The sequence below is a fragment of the Glycine soja genome, chromosome 16 (assembly GCF_004193775.1).
Source record: "Glycine soja cultivar W05 chromosome 16, ASM419377v2, whole genome shotgun sequence".
Taxonomy (NCBI): domain Eukaryota; kingdom Viridiplantae; phylum Streptophyta; class Magnoliopsida; order Fabales; family Fabaceae; genus Glycine; species Glycine soja.
Window position 1 is genome coordinate 10,146,259 of NC_041017.1, and position 13,692 is coordinate 10,159,950.

The 13,692-nt window shown below is 37.0% G+C and overlaps 1 protein-coding gene across 2 annotated transcripts; it reads left to right on the forward strand.

Annotated features, from left to right (window-relative positions):
- The first annotated feature begins 8,913 nt into the window (after nt 1-8,913).
- LOC114391000 (TMV resistance protein N-like) lies at nt 8,914-13,345 on the forward strand. 2 transcript variants are annotated; one of them, XM_028351980.1, is made up of 6 exons: nt 8,914-9,594; nt 9,728-10,829; nt 10,980-11,255; nt 11,377-11,499; nt 11,896-12,153; nt 12,653-13,345. In XM_028351980.1, exons 1-6 carry the CDS (start codon nt 9,059-9,061, stop codon nt 13,139-13,141), a joined length of 2,784 nt encoding a protein of 927 aa, XP_028207781.1. In that variant the 5' UTR covers nt 8,914-9,058; the 3' UTR covers nt 13,142-13,345. The 2 variants fall into 2 exon arrangements, with proteins under 2 accessions (XP_028207781.1, XP_028207780.1); XM_028351979.1 differs by having other exon boundaries at nt 11,377-12,153.
- Nucleotides 13,346-13,692: the final 347 nt, after the last annotated feature.

The following is a 13,692-nucleotide window of genomic DNA, read 5'->3' on the forward strand; positions in this document are numbered from 1 at the left end:
CTCCATTCTCATCCTTTTCCGAAGCCACATGAATGTTCTTGCTTAGGGTTGTTCATGTGTCCTCCACTTTCGAGTTTGGAGCTGAGTTTCATGATTGCCTAAGTGCGGACCCTCAAGGCAATCCTCCACACTCCACCTTTGTTCAGAGTACCTTGAATGTTATTGCCTAGCGCTGTTCATGTGTTCTCCATTATCAAGTGCGAAGCTTCTGGTGACTGGGAAGCACGTTATTCTGTTGTTTTCCAGATCGGTTCCTTCGCCAAGTATGTGTATATGTGTATATATGTAGTATATTCGTTTGTTCTGGTTGTTGTTTGTATTTTGTTTTGTGCAGAAGAAAAAAAGAAGAAGTAGAGACGAGAGTCGTCATCATGGAAAGGCAGGGCGGACGAAATCAGTGTCCTATCTTTGCTTTCCTCTTATCTCCGATGAGAGGTAAGTAAAGAGGGGCAACTGTCATACCCTAATTTCGTCTGGGGATTATTACTTGATAACATGCAACCTTTGGTTAGCCGCTTTGAGATACTTGGCGTCCTTTGTTGCACAATAAATGAAGTCCCGAGACATCTCAGAAATCAAAAGGAAGCAGGCTTGCGCGATCCGTGAAATTCCGTAATGTGGCGGAAATCAAAAAGAGGTGTTTTTGCGCAATCCGTGAGTTTCCGTAACTTCTTCGAAAGTTAAAAAAAGAGTAAATACATAATCCGTAACTTCTTCGAAAGTTAAAAAAAGAGTAAATACATAATCCGTAAGGATTCGTAACCTTGCGGAAGGAAAATAAGTATCATTACGAAATTCGTAAAGTTTTGTAATGTTACGGAAAAAGAATTACAAAAAAATAGAAAGGGGGGTGCATTTAGTAAACAGGGGGGTGCAAATAGCAACCAGGCCCACTTGGGCCCTCCAGAAGATTCCTCCAGAAGGTTGTTGCTTCTGGAGGAAGCAACCTGGCTCGCCTGGGCGAGCTGGACGGCAAGCTTCTCCCCTATTTTGCTATAAATAGGGGAAGAAGTGAAGAAGAAAAGGGTTCAGCCCCTTAGGCACTTCTCTCTCTTTCGAATTTGCTTGGGAAAATTGTTTCCGTGAAGAAAATACAAGCCGAGGCTCTTCCGTAATGTTTTCGTAACGTTTCCGTGAGTAATTACGTGAAGATTCTCGACCGTTCTTCAAGATTCATCGTTCGTTCTTCGTTTTCTTCAGTCTTCAATGGGTAAGTACCTCAAACCAAGCTTTTCAATTCATTATATGTACCCGTGGTGGTCCACATTTTGCTTCATGTATTTTCATTCTCGTTTTCATTTACTTTTTATACCCCCTTTTGACGTGCTTAAGCCATTTATTTAAGTCATTTCTCGCTTAATCTAAAAATAAAATAAATTTCCACCGATCGTTTGAATTGTATCATCCGTTAATTTCGGTTAAAATGAATTCCGACCGTTCGGTCGTGCCGTAACCACGTTGGAAATAAAAAAAAAGAGGTAAAATAATAATATAATAATCAAAAAATACCTTTTAGTAAAGTAAAGCGAAAAATCAATCGGACGTTTTCTCTTTGGGATTTCTCGTTCTTAATTGAATTGACTAAATAACTAAAGTGAAACTAAGGCTAAAATCAAACTCGCCTAGTCAAGCTCGTCCACAAAAATAGGTTTTTGGAAGTTTATCATTTCAGTTTCTTACTAAGTAAAAAGGATCATTTTTAAGGCCCAACACCTTAAAATGATCACCTTTCAAAGTAAAAAGAATCACTTGATCCACGCATAAGGAAGAACTACGTAGGTCTGATTTCCTCTTCAAAGGAGGGTACGTAGGAGCAAAAGCCTCGCTTTTGTCGACCTCAAAAAATAAAAAGAAATAAAAGGTAACATAACACAATTTCCACAATTCTAAAAAATAGGTTGTTGTCCTTCGAGACAAACGTAAGAGGTGCTAATACCTTCCTCAAGCGTAAATATAACTCCCGAACTTAGAATTTTCATTTTGACCGGTTTCCTTCGATTTTTCCGATGTTTTCCACAAATAAACGTTGGTGGCGACTCCGCGCATCTTTCTTCCTTTGGAAAGCGCACCCGTGAGCCTCGCCCTCGCTCGCCCGCGAAGGGCACGTTGCGACACAACCCACAAGAAACTAAGGAGATCGAAAGGCGAGTGTCCGAACTCTTGAGCAAAGGTTGGGCGAGAGACAGTATGAGTCCGTGCACTGTACCTGTCATTCTAGTACCCAAGAAGGATGACTCATGGAGGATGTGTTCTGATTGTAGAGCCATAAACAACATCACCATCAAGTATAGGCACCCAATCCCTAGGTTAGATGATCTTCTTGATGAACTGTATGGAACATGTGTGTTTTCTAAAATTAATTTGAAAAGTGGCTATAATCATATTAGAATCAGAGAGGGAGATGAATGGAAAACTGCCTTTAAAACAAAATATGATTTGTATGAGTGGATGGTTATGCCATTTGGTTTGACTAATGCACCTAGTACTTTCATGAGATTGATGAACCATGTTTTAAGGGAATTTATTGGGAAATTTGTGGTGGTGTACTTTGATGATATTCTTATCTATAGCACTAGTCTTGATTTGCATGTTCAACATTTGCAATCTGTTTTAAGTGTGCTTAGGAAAGAAAAATTGTATGCCAACCTAGAAAAGTTCTCCTTTTGTACTGATCATGTGGTGTTTCTGGGTTTTGTTGTTAGTGCTGAGGGAGTACGGGTGGATGTGGAAAAGGTTAAGGCCATCCAAGAATGGCCAACACCTAAGACCCTGAGTGAGGTGAGGGGATTTCATGGTTTAGCAAGTTTCTATAGGAGATTTGTTAAGGGTTTTAGTACATTGGCTACACCTCTAACTGAAGTTGTTAAGAAGAATGTGGGTTTCAAATGGGTAAGAAACAAGAAGAGGCCTTTGCTGCCCTCAAACATAGGTTAACTAATGCACCCATTCTTGCTATGCCTAATTTTGCAAAATCATTTGAAATTGAGTGTGATGCGCCAAATGTGGGTATTGGGGCTGTTTTGTTGCAAGAGGGACATCCGATAGCTTATTTTAGTGAAAAGTTAGGAGCCGCTGCCCTTAACTATTCAACTTATGATAAGGAATTGTATGCTTTGGTTAGGGCTTTACAAACTTGGCAGCATTACCTATTACCCAAAGAGTTTGTCATCCATAGTGATCACGAGTCCTTAAAATACTTAAAAGGCCAAGGAAAGCTTAATAAGAGGCATGCTAAGTGGGTAGAGTTTTTAGAGCAATTTCCATATGTCATCAAACATAAAAAGGGGAAAGGGAATGTAGTGGCTGATGCACTGTCTAGGAGACATGCTTTACTTGCTATGCTTGAAACTAAACTGTTTGGTCTCGAGTCTTTGAAAGACATGTATGTGCATGATGTGGACTTTGCTGAAATTTTTGCTGCATGTGAAAAGTTTTTTGAAAATGGTTACTATAGGCATAATGGATTCTTGTTTAAAGCAAATAAATTGTGTGTGCCTAAGTGTTCCATTAGAGAGTTGCTTGTGAGTGAATCACATGAGGAGGGGGGGGGGGGTTGATGGGACACTTTGGGGTTCAAAAGACCCTTGAAATTCTGCAAGAGCATTTCTTTTGGCCTCATATGAGGCGTGATGTGCATAAGTTTTGTGGTCATTGCATTGTGTGTAAACAAGCTAAATCTAAGGTTAAACCTCATGGATTGTATACTCCTTTGCCTGTTCCTGAATATCCTTGGACTGACATATCTATGGACTTTGTTTTGGGGCTGCCCAAAACCAAGAATGGAAAGGATTCTGTGTTTGTTGTTGTTGACAGGTTTTCGAAGATGGCACACTTCATCCCTTGCAAGAAAGTGGATGACGCTTGTCATGTGGCTGATTTGTTTTTCAAAGAAATAGTGCGGCTTCATGGATTACCGAGGAGCATTGTCAGTGATAGGGATGCAAAATTCCTTAGTCACTTTTGGAGGACCTTGTGGGGTAAGATTGGTACTAAATTGTTGTTTTCTACTACTTGTCACCCACAAACTGATGGTCAAACTGAGGTAGTCAATAGGACTTTAGGCACACTGCTTAGGACTGTTTTAAAGAAAAATCTTAAATCTTAGGAAGCCTGTTTGCCTCATGTTGAGTTCGCTTATAATCGGGCTGTCCATAGCACAACTAATTGTTCACCATTTGAGATAGTGTATGGATTTAATCCTTTGACTCCTCTTGATTTGTTGCCTATGCCTAACATTGCTATGTTTAAGCATAAGGATGCACAGGCTAAAGCTGAGTATGTGAAGAAGTTGCATGAGCAAGTGAAGGCTCAAATTGAAAAGAAAAATGCGAGCTATGCAAGGCAAGCCAACAAAAGCAGAAAGAAAGTCGTTCTTGAACCAGGTGATTGGGTTTGGGTACACATGAGGAAGGAGAGGTTCCCAGAACACAGGAAGTCCAAGCTTCAACCTAGAGGAGACGAACCATTCCAAGTGTTGGAGAAGATCAACGACAATGCCTACAAGATTGACTTGCCTAGTGAGTATAATGTAAGTGCCACTTTCAATGTGTCTGATCTATCTCTTTTTGATGCAGATGGAGGGGCCTTGGATTTGAGGACAAATCCTTTTCAAGAAGAAGGGAGTGATGAGGACATAACCAAGGGCAAGGACCATGAAGCACTTGAAGGGCCCATGACCAGAGGCAGACTTAAACAAGCCCAACACGTCATAGAGACAAGGCTGGTCATTTGTATAGCTGCCATTGATGATGATTGAAGGCCCAAGTGGAGAAAGATGAAGGCCCAGAGGCAGAGGCACTACCAAGACTACTAATTGTTGCTGAAGGCCCAAACTAACTTGAAGGCCCAAGTTAAATAAGTTTTTAGTTATAATTTATTTTTATTGTAATTTTGGCCCAAACTGTTTAGAAGGCCCATGTCTATTTTTATCTTTTGGTTCATATACACTATAAGTATTTGTTTTTGTTTTCAATAAAGAAACTTTTGGCATTTGATAAAATTTGGTGAGAGTTTCTCTCTGAGTTCCTTGTTGAACCAATCTCAGACTTATCAAGGTAATCCTTGTGGCGTCTACCCTGACTTATCTTCCTTCACCGGAAGTGGCGTCATCCAAACCTCCGTAGCCTGTATCAAACGATCCGCTCCTACTCAGGTTCACATCATTTTTATCCTCTGATAAATTATCAAATTTTGTGTTAGCTCGATCATAAATATTTCCCATTTGTTATTAATACAAACTAAAACAAAAATTGTTAATTTATTAGGAAGCATACACAAAATTTTCTAATTTATTAGGGAATAAAATAAAATATCAAGGATAAAAAATAAGTATTATTTTATTATGGACTCAACGCAAAGCAATAATTTATTAGGAAGCAAACACAAAAATCAGGTATTTATTAAGGATCAAAAACATATTTAAGCCTTTATTTAAATCAAACATCCTCTTATTTTTACTTTTATCTTTTATCCTTATCTTCTACTTAATATCCACCTTTTTAATTAAATCTCTAAATCTTTTCCAAATCAATTCTAAATCAATTCTAAATCTTTTCTCAATTATTTGATTTATATTTAGTTGTGGTAATTGTTAAGTCCAAAAACACGGTCTTTGTGGTTTAGGTAAACTATCAAACTATTATTTAGTTGAGTTAGTAAAAAAATATTTAATCTCTTAAAACATGCTTTAGAACTCAAGGGGCATGTGTACTTGGACTCGGCATGTCGCCTGAGAGGATGGCCGACCAAGTAGATCTCCTCCCCTAGCCTACAGGAGATTTGACAATAGTAAAACAGAAAAGTGAGAAAGTTTATATTCATTGCCTGAAAGGATTTAGATAAGATTAAGTATGCGGTTATCATTGTAGATAAGATAAGATAAGATCCAATCTTATCTTATCATACATAACTGATGATATCCAATTTAGGAAATTGAGCCCATGGACCTAAAACAACCATTATATAAACAACCCCAACGATTCTAGACTTCCCGATAAGGGACTTCACTCTAACTTAATCTTGATATCTTCTTTTTCACTCATGTACCACTAACTTGAGCACCAAAGTGATGGAAGCTTGCTTGAGAAACTTCTATGGAGGCTGGATCTTTGAGCTTCAATAAGGTCCTTCAATGGTGATTTTCAGCCATGGAGTTGCACTGGAAGATGAAGGAGAAGAGATGAGAGGAGGCGCCATCCACTAAAGAATAAGCCATGGAAGGAGAAACTTCACCACCAAGAGAGTGTCTTGGACAAAAAGCTTAGAGAGTAAGCTTCAATTGAGGAAGAGAATGAGAGAGAGGGTGGCGTGGAAATTGAAGGAGAATAGGAAGAGAAGTTGAACTTTGAAGTGTGTTTCACAAGTTTCCCATTCATCAAAGTTATGACTAGTGTTACACATGTTTCTATTTATAGCCTAGATCACTAACTAAATGAAATTTCATTTCATATGAATCTAAAAGGAATATTCTAAGAATATGCCAAAGGCATCTTAGTATATTTCCTTTAGATGCCACAGGTATGGAAGATTTGACTCTAGCACATGGGAAGCTTCCTTGGGAAGCAAGGAAGAAAGCTTCCTTGAGAAGATAGAGGTTAGCTACTCACACCCCTCCAATAGCTAAGCTCACTCCCATGCCAAAATGGGTTTGACTTCTTGGGTAAGGAGGTGGCTGGCTTTGGGAGGCCCAAGCCCTGATGAATCTTAGCTACACACACTCCTCCAATAGCTAAGTTCACCCCATGCCAAATGATGTGCCATCATTTTCTTCTATTTTCTAAACCCTTTTTGCACCATTTTAATTACTGATTGGTCTTAATTGTCAATTAATTAGGCAATTTTATTATTTGGGCCCATTTAGCTAATTTGATATTTTTAATCTAATTTCAGGAATTAATGAAACATTGGGCTTAATCCGAATTTTGGTTGTGGACTTGAAGAGGGCAAATAAAGCAGCGCTTACCTTAGTTAATTTCTAATTAGGAAATTTCGCAATTTTATTTTATGTTGTTCAGTGTTTACTTCGTTTTGGGCCAGAGTATTGTAATAGGGCCCAGTGACTTTGAGTGACTCTTTTTAAATAGCAGCCTTGGGATTCGTGCAAGGCATTCTGTTATGCTATTCATTATTCAGAGCTTTTATTTTAGGGTTTTACATTTCCTGCTTTGATGCTACTGTTCACGTAATGCAATTTTACGTTTTCTGCTTCTAATTACAATTTCGTTCTTGCTTCTTCTTCTACTTTCATTTACGTTTCTGTTCATTTACGTTTCTGTTCATTTACGTTTCTGCTCATTTACGTTTCTGCTCATTTACGTTTCTGCTTCATGTTTCATTTGCGTTTTCTGTTTGAATCCATGGAAGGCTAGATTTTCTGGTGTTGTTTCCTTTTGAGGACGAAGCCCAACTCTCTTTGAGGTTTCGCTTGTAATGTGGTTTCTTGGCAGTTTTCCCTTCACCAGTTATCCCAAATTCGTGAATATTAATCAGTGCACGCTTCGTGTTCGATTAATTGCCTCTGAGCCTAACTTGCGTTCATGCTTAATGGACGAAGGGCTAACTGGTGTATGTGGTGCCTAATCACATATTGAAAACCCTAAGTTGATTTTCGCTTAGTAAATTGAAATAGGGTTGGATTAAGTGGTTGACTGTTAGGGACGAATTCTCCATAACCCAGGATAAGAGAGTGGCTTCTGAATCAGAGGAAACAACCCGTTTTTAACATTAGTAGTTTCGTATTCCAGTTTACTTGTTATGCTCTTTAATCACAAAACAAACAAACCCCCCTCAATCGTTACTGTTACTGCAAGTATATTATGAACATTTGGTTTGTCACTACTCGTTGGGAAACGACCTAGGATCACTTCCTAGTTACTGCATTTTCATGTTTATTTGATTCGGGTACGGCCTCGATCACCAAAATACATGAAAATATAAAAAAATTCTTACTACAAAGACTACTCAAAATGTCTTGAAATATAAGGTTAAAACCCTATACTACTAGGGTACCCTTAACTTATAGGGTAGGATGCCCTAAAATGGTCAAAATACAAGGCCCAAAAGAAGAAAAATATATTCTAATATTTACAAAGAAAAGTGGACTCAACCTTGACTTATGGGCTCAAAAATTTATTATGAGATTTATGAGAACCTTAAGACTTTCTTCAAGAGCTTTGGTCTAATCCTCTTGAAGTCTCTTGCTCATGGTTCTAGTGATTAGTCCCTTCCTAGGGAGGATTGCATCACAAAGAATCTTTTCATGTATACCCACCGCCGTATTTGGAGGAACACAAAGAAGCAAAACTAGAAAAAGGTATTGCCAATTTGGGTAGAAACATATTTTGTTTGTCGTCTATTTATTTAAATTTTATTTTAGAATAAAAAATAAAGAGTGAGAATTGTGTACGTACAGGTAATTGTTGTTTATAGTAGTAAATGTTACGTTGTCACTTTTTATGATTTTTTAATTTTTTTTAATAGTTATAACAAAATGATGTTGAAATAATGTTAGAAAAATGTGTGTTTATCGTTATAAATTCATATTTTTTTAAAATAAAAAGTCGTTTAAATGAGAAGGACACCATCGATACTTTTTTTTTTATCTATTGTTAAATTATTTGAGTTTCACTTTTTATTTAACAGGTTCACATAACGTACACCTATTCTAATAATCAATCATAAAACGAAAAGTTTAATAAAATATCCTTTATAATTAACGTGGAGGTAAGTCAGTAGTGAAAAATGACTGCAGCAACGTGAGACGGGTACAAGAGGAGAAAAAATAAAACAAATATATAAGGAAGCAAGTTGAGTGTGATGAGCTGGGTCTTTCCTGCTTTTATAATTTATTAATTAAATGGCTAAAGACAGAAGTGGTTTTGGATCTTACATAACGCGCTTCGATGACTCCGAAAAAATATTAATCTTTCCACGACTAACGTGATTTTAGGTCAAGACTTAAGAACACTTGGTTATAATAAGGTACAACGCAAAAGATCATCTCTAGCTCTGTATTTTGCATTATTGCATACTGTTGTAACCGTTGACTTCAGTTCCTTCGATGGAATTCGTGGCTTCTTCTTCTTCCTTCTCACAGTCGAAACCTTCATCATCCTTCTCAAAATCGAAACCCAAACGGCTGTACGATGTGTTCATAAATTTTAGGGGAGAAGACACTCGAGGGAAGTTCGTTTCTCATCTTCATTATGCCCTCTCAAAAGCTGGAGTCAACACTTTCATTGACGACGAGAACCTACTTAAGGGAATGACACTGAAAGATGAACTGATGCGAGCAATAGAAGGGTCTCAGATATCTTTGGTTGTTTTCTCCAAAAGCTATACTGAATCTACTTGGTGTCTTGATGAGCTTGAAAAAATTCTTGAATGCCGCAAACTTCATGACCAAATAGTTATGCCCATATTTTACGATATTGAACCATCCGTTGTTCGACATCAGAAGGGTGCTTTTGGAAAAGCTTTAAAATCAGCTGTAGAAAAAACATATTCAGGAGAGCATGCGGAACAAGTGTTGTGGAGGTGGAGCAGCGCACTCAACAGAGCTGCAGATTTATCCGGTTTCCATGTAGTAGATCGCAGGTAAATCAATCAATACTTTATAGTTTCTTTCTTCTCTTATTTGAGACTCAATAAAGCATATTTTAAGCTTATATTTATCTTTGGTATGTAATACATTAAGATTCTTGCTGATTTATAATTACTGAACTTAAAGGAATGAAGCTATACTAGTGAAGGAAATTGTTGAGGATGTTCTCCGCAAACTAGTCTACGAAGACTTGTACGTTACTGAATTTCCTGTTGGATTAGAATCCCGTGTACAAAAAGTAATTGGATTAATTAATAATCAATTCACCAAAGTTTGTATGATAGGGATATGGGGAATGGGAGGATTAGGTAAAACTAGCACAGCCAAAGGAATCTACAATCAAATTCATCGTAAATTCATTGATAAAAGTTTCATTGAAGATATTAGAGAAATTTGTCAAACAGAAGGAAGAGGGCATATCCTTTTACAAAAAAAACTTCTTTCAGATGTCCTAAAAACAGAGGTCGATATACTTAGTGTTGGGATGGGCAAAACTACTATCAAGGAAAGACTTTCTGGAAAAAGGATGCTCGTTGTACTTGATGATGTGAATGAGCTTGGCCAAGTAGAACACTTATGTGGAAATCGTGAATGGTTTGGTCAAGGAACTGTAATAATCATTACAACAAGAGATGTACGCCTACTGAAGCAACTTAAAGTTGATTCTATTTATAAATTGGAGGAAATGGACAAAAACGAGTCCCTTGAGCTTTTTAGTTGGCATGCTTTTGGAAATGCAGAACCAAGAGAAGACTTCAAGGAACTTGCAAGAAGTGTAGTTGCTTATTGTGGAGGACTACCACTAGCTCTTCGAGTCCTTGGTGCTTATTTAATTGAGAGGCCAAAGCAACTGTGGGAAAGTGTATTGTCAAAACTAGAAAAAATTCCCAATGATCAAGTACAGAAGAAATTAAGAATAAGCTTTGATGGTTTAAGTGACCCCTTGGAAAAGGATATATTCCTTGATGTATGTTGTTTCTTTATTGGTAAAGACAGAGGCTATGTTACTGAAATACTAAATGGCTGTGGACTACATGCTGATATTGGAATAACAGTTCTCTTAGAGCGTAGCCTCATCAAAGTTGAGAAGAACAACAAACTTGGAATGCATCCTTTGTTACGAGACATGGGAAGAGAGATAATTTGTGAAAGTTCACGAAACAAACCTGGAAAGCGCAGTCGATTGTGGTTTCAAAAGGATGTACTTGATGTATTGACAAAGAATACTGTAAGTACATTCTTTACATAAATTTTTTTTAAGTGTTTTCCTTTTCATGTGCAATACATGTGTGGTTAGGCTCAGCTATAATTGTCAGTTTCTAGCTAGTGAGGTATCAATAGAGATTTCCAATTTTATTTTTTGTTCTTATCATCACAGGGGACAGAAACTATTGTGGGTTTGGCGCTGAAATTGCATTATAGCAGTAGAGATTGCTTCAATGCTTATGCTTTTAAGGAAATGAAGAGTTTGAGACTTTTGCAACTTGATCATGTACATATCACTGGAGATTATCAGTATCTTTCTAAGCAACTGAGATGGGTCTGTTGGCAAGGGTTTCCTTCAAAATACATACCTAACAATTTCAATCTGGAAGGTGTAATTGCAATTGATTTAAAACACAGTAATCTTAGACTTGTCTGGAAGAAACCCCAGGTATATACATGTCATTTTCTTTTAATACTCAGGTTTTTCAAATAGTAGTTGTTTCCCCTTACCACTATTTCATTTTTCATTTTCTTCTCTAATATTTTGCAAAAAAATTATCTTCTTGTAGGTTTTGCAGTGGCTAAAAATCCTCAATCTTAGTCACTCCAAGTACTTGACAGCAACCCCTAACTTTTCAGGACTACCAAGTCTTGAAAAGCTGATTCTCAAAGATTGTCCAAGTTTGAGCAAGGTACACAAATCCATTGGAGATCTCCATAAACTTGTATTGATAAATATGAAGGACTGTACAAGCCTAAGCAATCTCCCCAGAGAGATGTATCAGTTGAAATCTGTGAAAACTCTCAACCTATCTGGTTGTTCAAAGATTGACAAATTGGAAGAAGATATAGTGCAGATGGAATCCTTAACAACTCTAATTGCTGAAAATACTGCTGTTAAACAAGTGCCCTTTTCAATTGTAAGCTTAAAAAGCATTGGATATATATCCCTATGTGGATATGAAGGATTGTCACGTAATGTTTTTCCATCTATCATTTGGTCTTGGATGTCACCAACAATGAATCCTCTATCTTGTATTCATTCATTTTCTGGCACTTCATCATCTCTAGTTTCCATCGATATGCAGAATAATGATTTGGGTGATCTGGTACCAGTGCTTACCAACCTTTCAAACCTTCGAAGTGTTTTGGTGCAATGTGACACAGAAGCTGAACTATCTAAACAATTAGGAACAATTTTGGATGATGCATATGGTGTAAATTTTACAGAATTGGAAATAACATCAGATACATCTCAAATTTCAAAGCATTACTTGAAGTCTTATTTGATTGGAATTGGAAGTTACCAAGAATACTTCAATACTCTCAGTGATAGCATATCAGAGGTTCCTTCTCTTTACCTTTGTCTACTTCTTTATTTTTTTAGCTATTAATTAAGAGACCATGAAATATCTAAAGGAAACTTCAACAGTTACATTCTTTTAGCACCTTCTCCTTCTATAATCACACGGCTTCATTTAAAAATACCTTACTTTAATACTCGACATGCCAACTGATCATGCTCATATGAAGCACCAGGAAATTGATTTCCACTATCTTCCTGCAATGCTTGCTTCAAGTTTGTTATACTCCCATTGAAATATAAGTTGAAAGATCTGTATGACATAAACAGAAATGCATCCCAATGATTTTCTGTTGATGGATACACATCAAAACTTTTAACCAAATTTATTTGAATTAGTTATCATAACTATGTTTCACTTTATGCATTACAATGTTATTTTCTTAAAAATGCCCTGGAATGACAAAATAATGACTGTAGGAGTCCATTTGAATAGCACAATTGCATAAGTGATCGACTAAGCTTTTTTGTTCATGCTACAGAGATTGGAAACCAGTGAGTCTTGTGATGTTTCTCTCCCAGGTGACAACGATCCTTATTGGTTGGCCCATATCGGCATGGGACATTCAGTGTATTTCACTGTACCTGAGAATTGTCACATGAAGGGAATGGCTTTGTGTGTTGTTTATTTATCAACCCCTGAAAAGACAGCAACTGAATGTCTTATTAGTGTCTTAATGGTTAATTACACTAAGTGCAGCATCCTGATATGCAAGCGAGACACAGTAATTTCCTTTAATGATGAAGATTGGGAGGGCATAATGTCACATTTGGGATCTGGAGACAAGGTGGAGATTTTTGTGGCTTTTGGGCATGGATTAGAGATCAAGAAGACAGCTGTCTATCTAATGTGTGATGAATCAATTGACATGAAAATGGTGCCTTCTCCTGAGCCAAAGAAAGTGTCAAAGAAAAATGCCTTTGTAAGAATCATAAAGAAAATTGTAACGAGCAAGATTCAAGAGCAGTAGAGGTTTCAACCAATTTTTACTGGGCATGCCAAAGTTGTAGTATAGAATTTCCATACTTTTTCATAGAGAAAGGAGAGAATAACTTGTGTTGGTTGATTGAAATGATTCATAAGTTATTTTAGGTTTAATCACTCTTTTGGTTTCTATAGTTACAACAACTTTTCATTTTAGTCCTTACAGTTTAAAATATCCAATTTTGATTTCTATAGTTGCAATTTTGAACCCTTTTGGTCCCCACTGTTTGAAAATGCCCAACGCAAGTTGTTACATCTAGATCCTTGAACGGCTACAAAACTGAAACTGATAATTCTTTTGGTTTTAGTTTCAAGAAATTATCGTATTACGATATCAATTTTGGGCGGTTCCTTTTTTGGTTAATTAGCCCTTGCCCTGTATTTTATTAGTAGAATGGAAACTTTAATACCTTTAACATTGATAATCAGTGTCATTGCTATGGCATTGTAAATTGAAAGTCATCCATTCTCGATTTTGTCTTTTAAAACTGGTTTGTGGGACTGTGACCATATCCGTGTTTCATATGGCATGCTCGG

Excerpts from the sequence above, each read along its gene's own strand:
- LOC114391000 (XM_028351979.1), top strand. The coding sequence starts at position 9,059 with ATGGAATTCGTGGCTTCTTCTTCTTCCTTCTCACAGTCGAAACCTTCA. Across the intron at positions 10,830-10,979 it reads ATGTATTGACAAAGAATACT|GGGACAGAAACTATTGTGGG; the intron begins GTAAGTACATTC and ends TTATCATCACAG. Across the intron at positions 11,256-11,376 it reads TTGTCTGGAAGAAACCCCAG|GTTTTGCAGTGGCTAAAAAT; the intron begins GTATATACATGT and ends ATCTTCTTGTAG.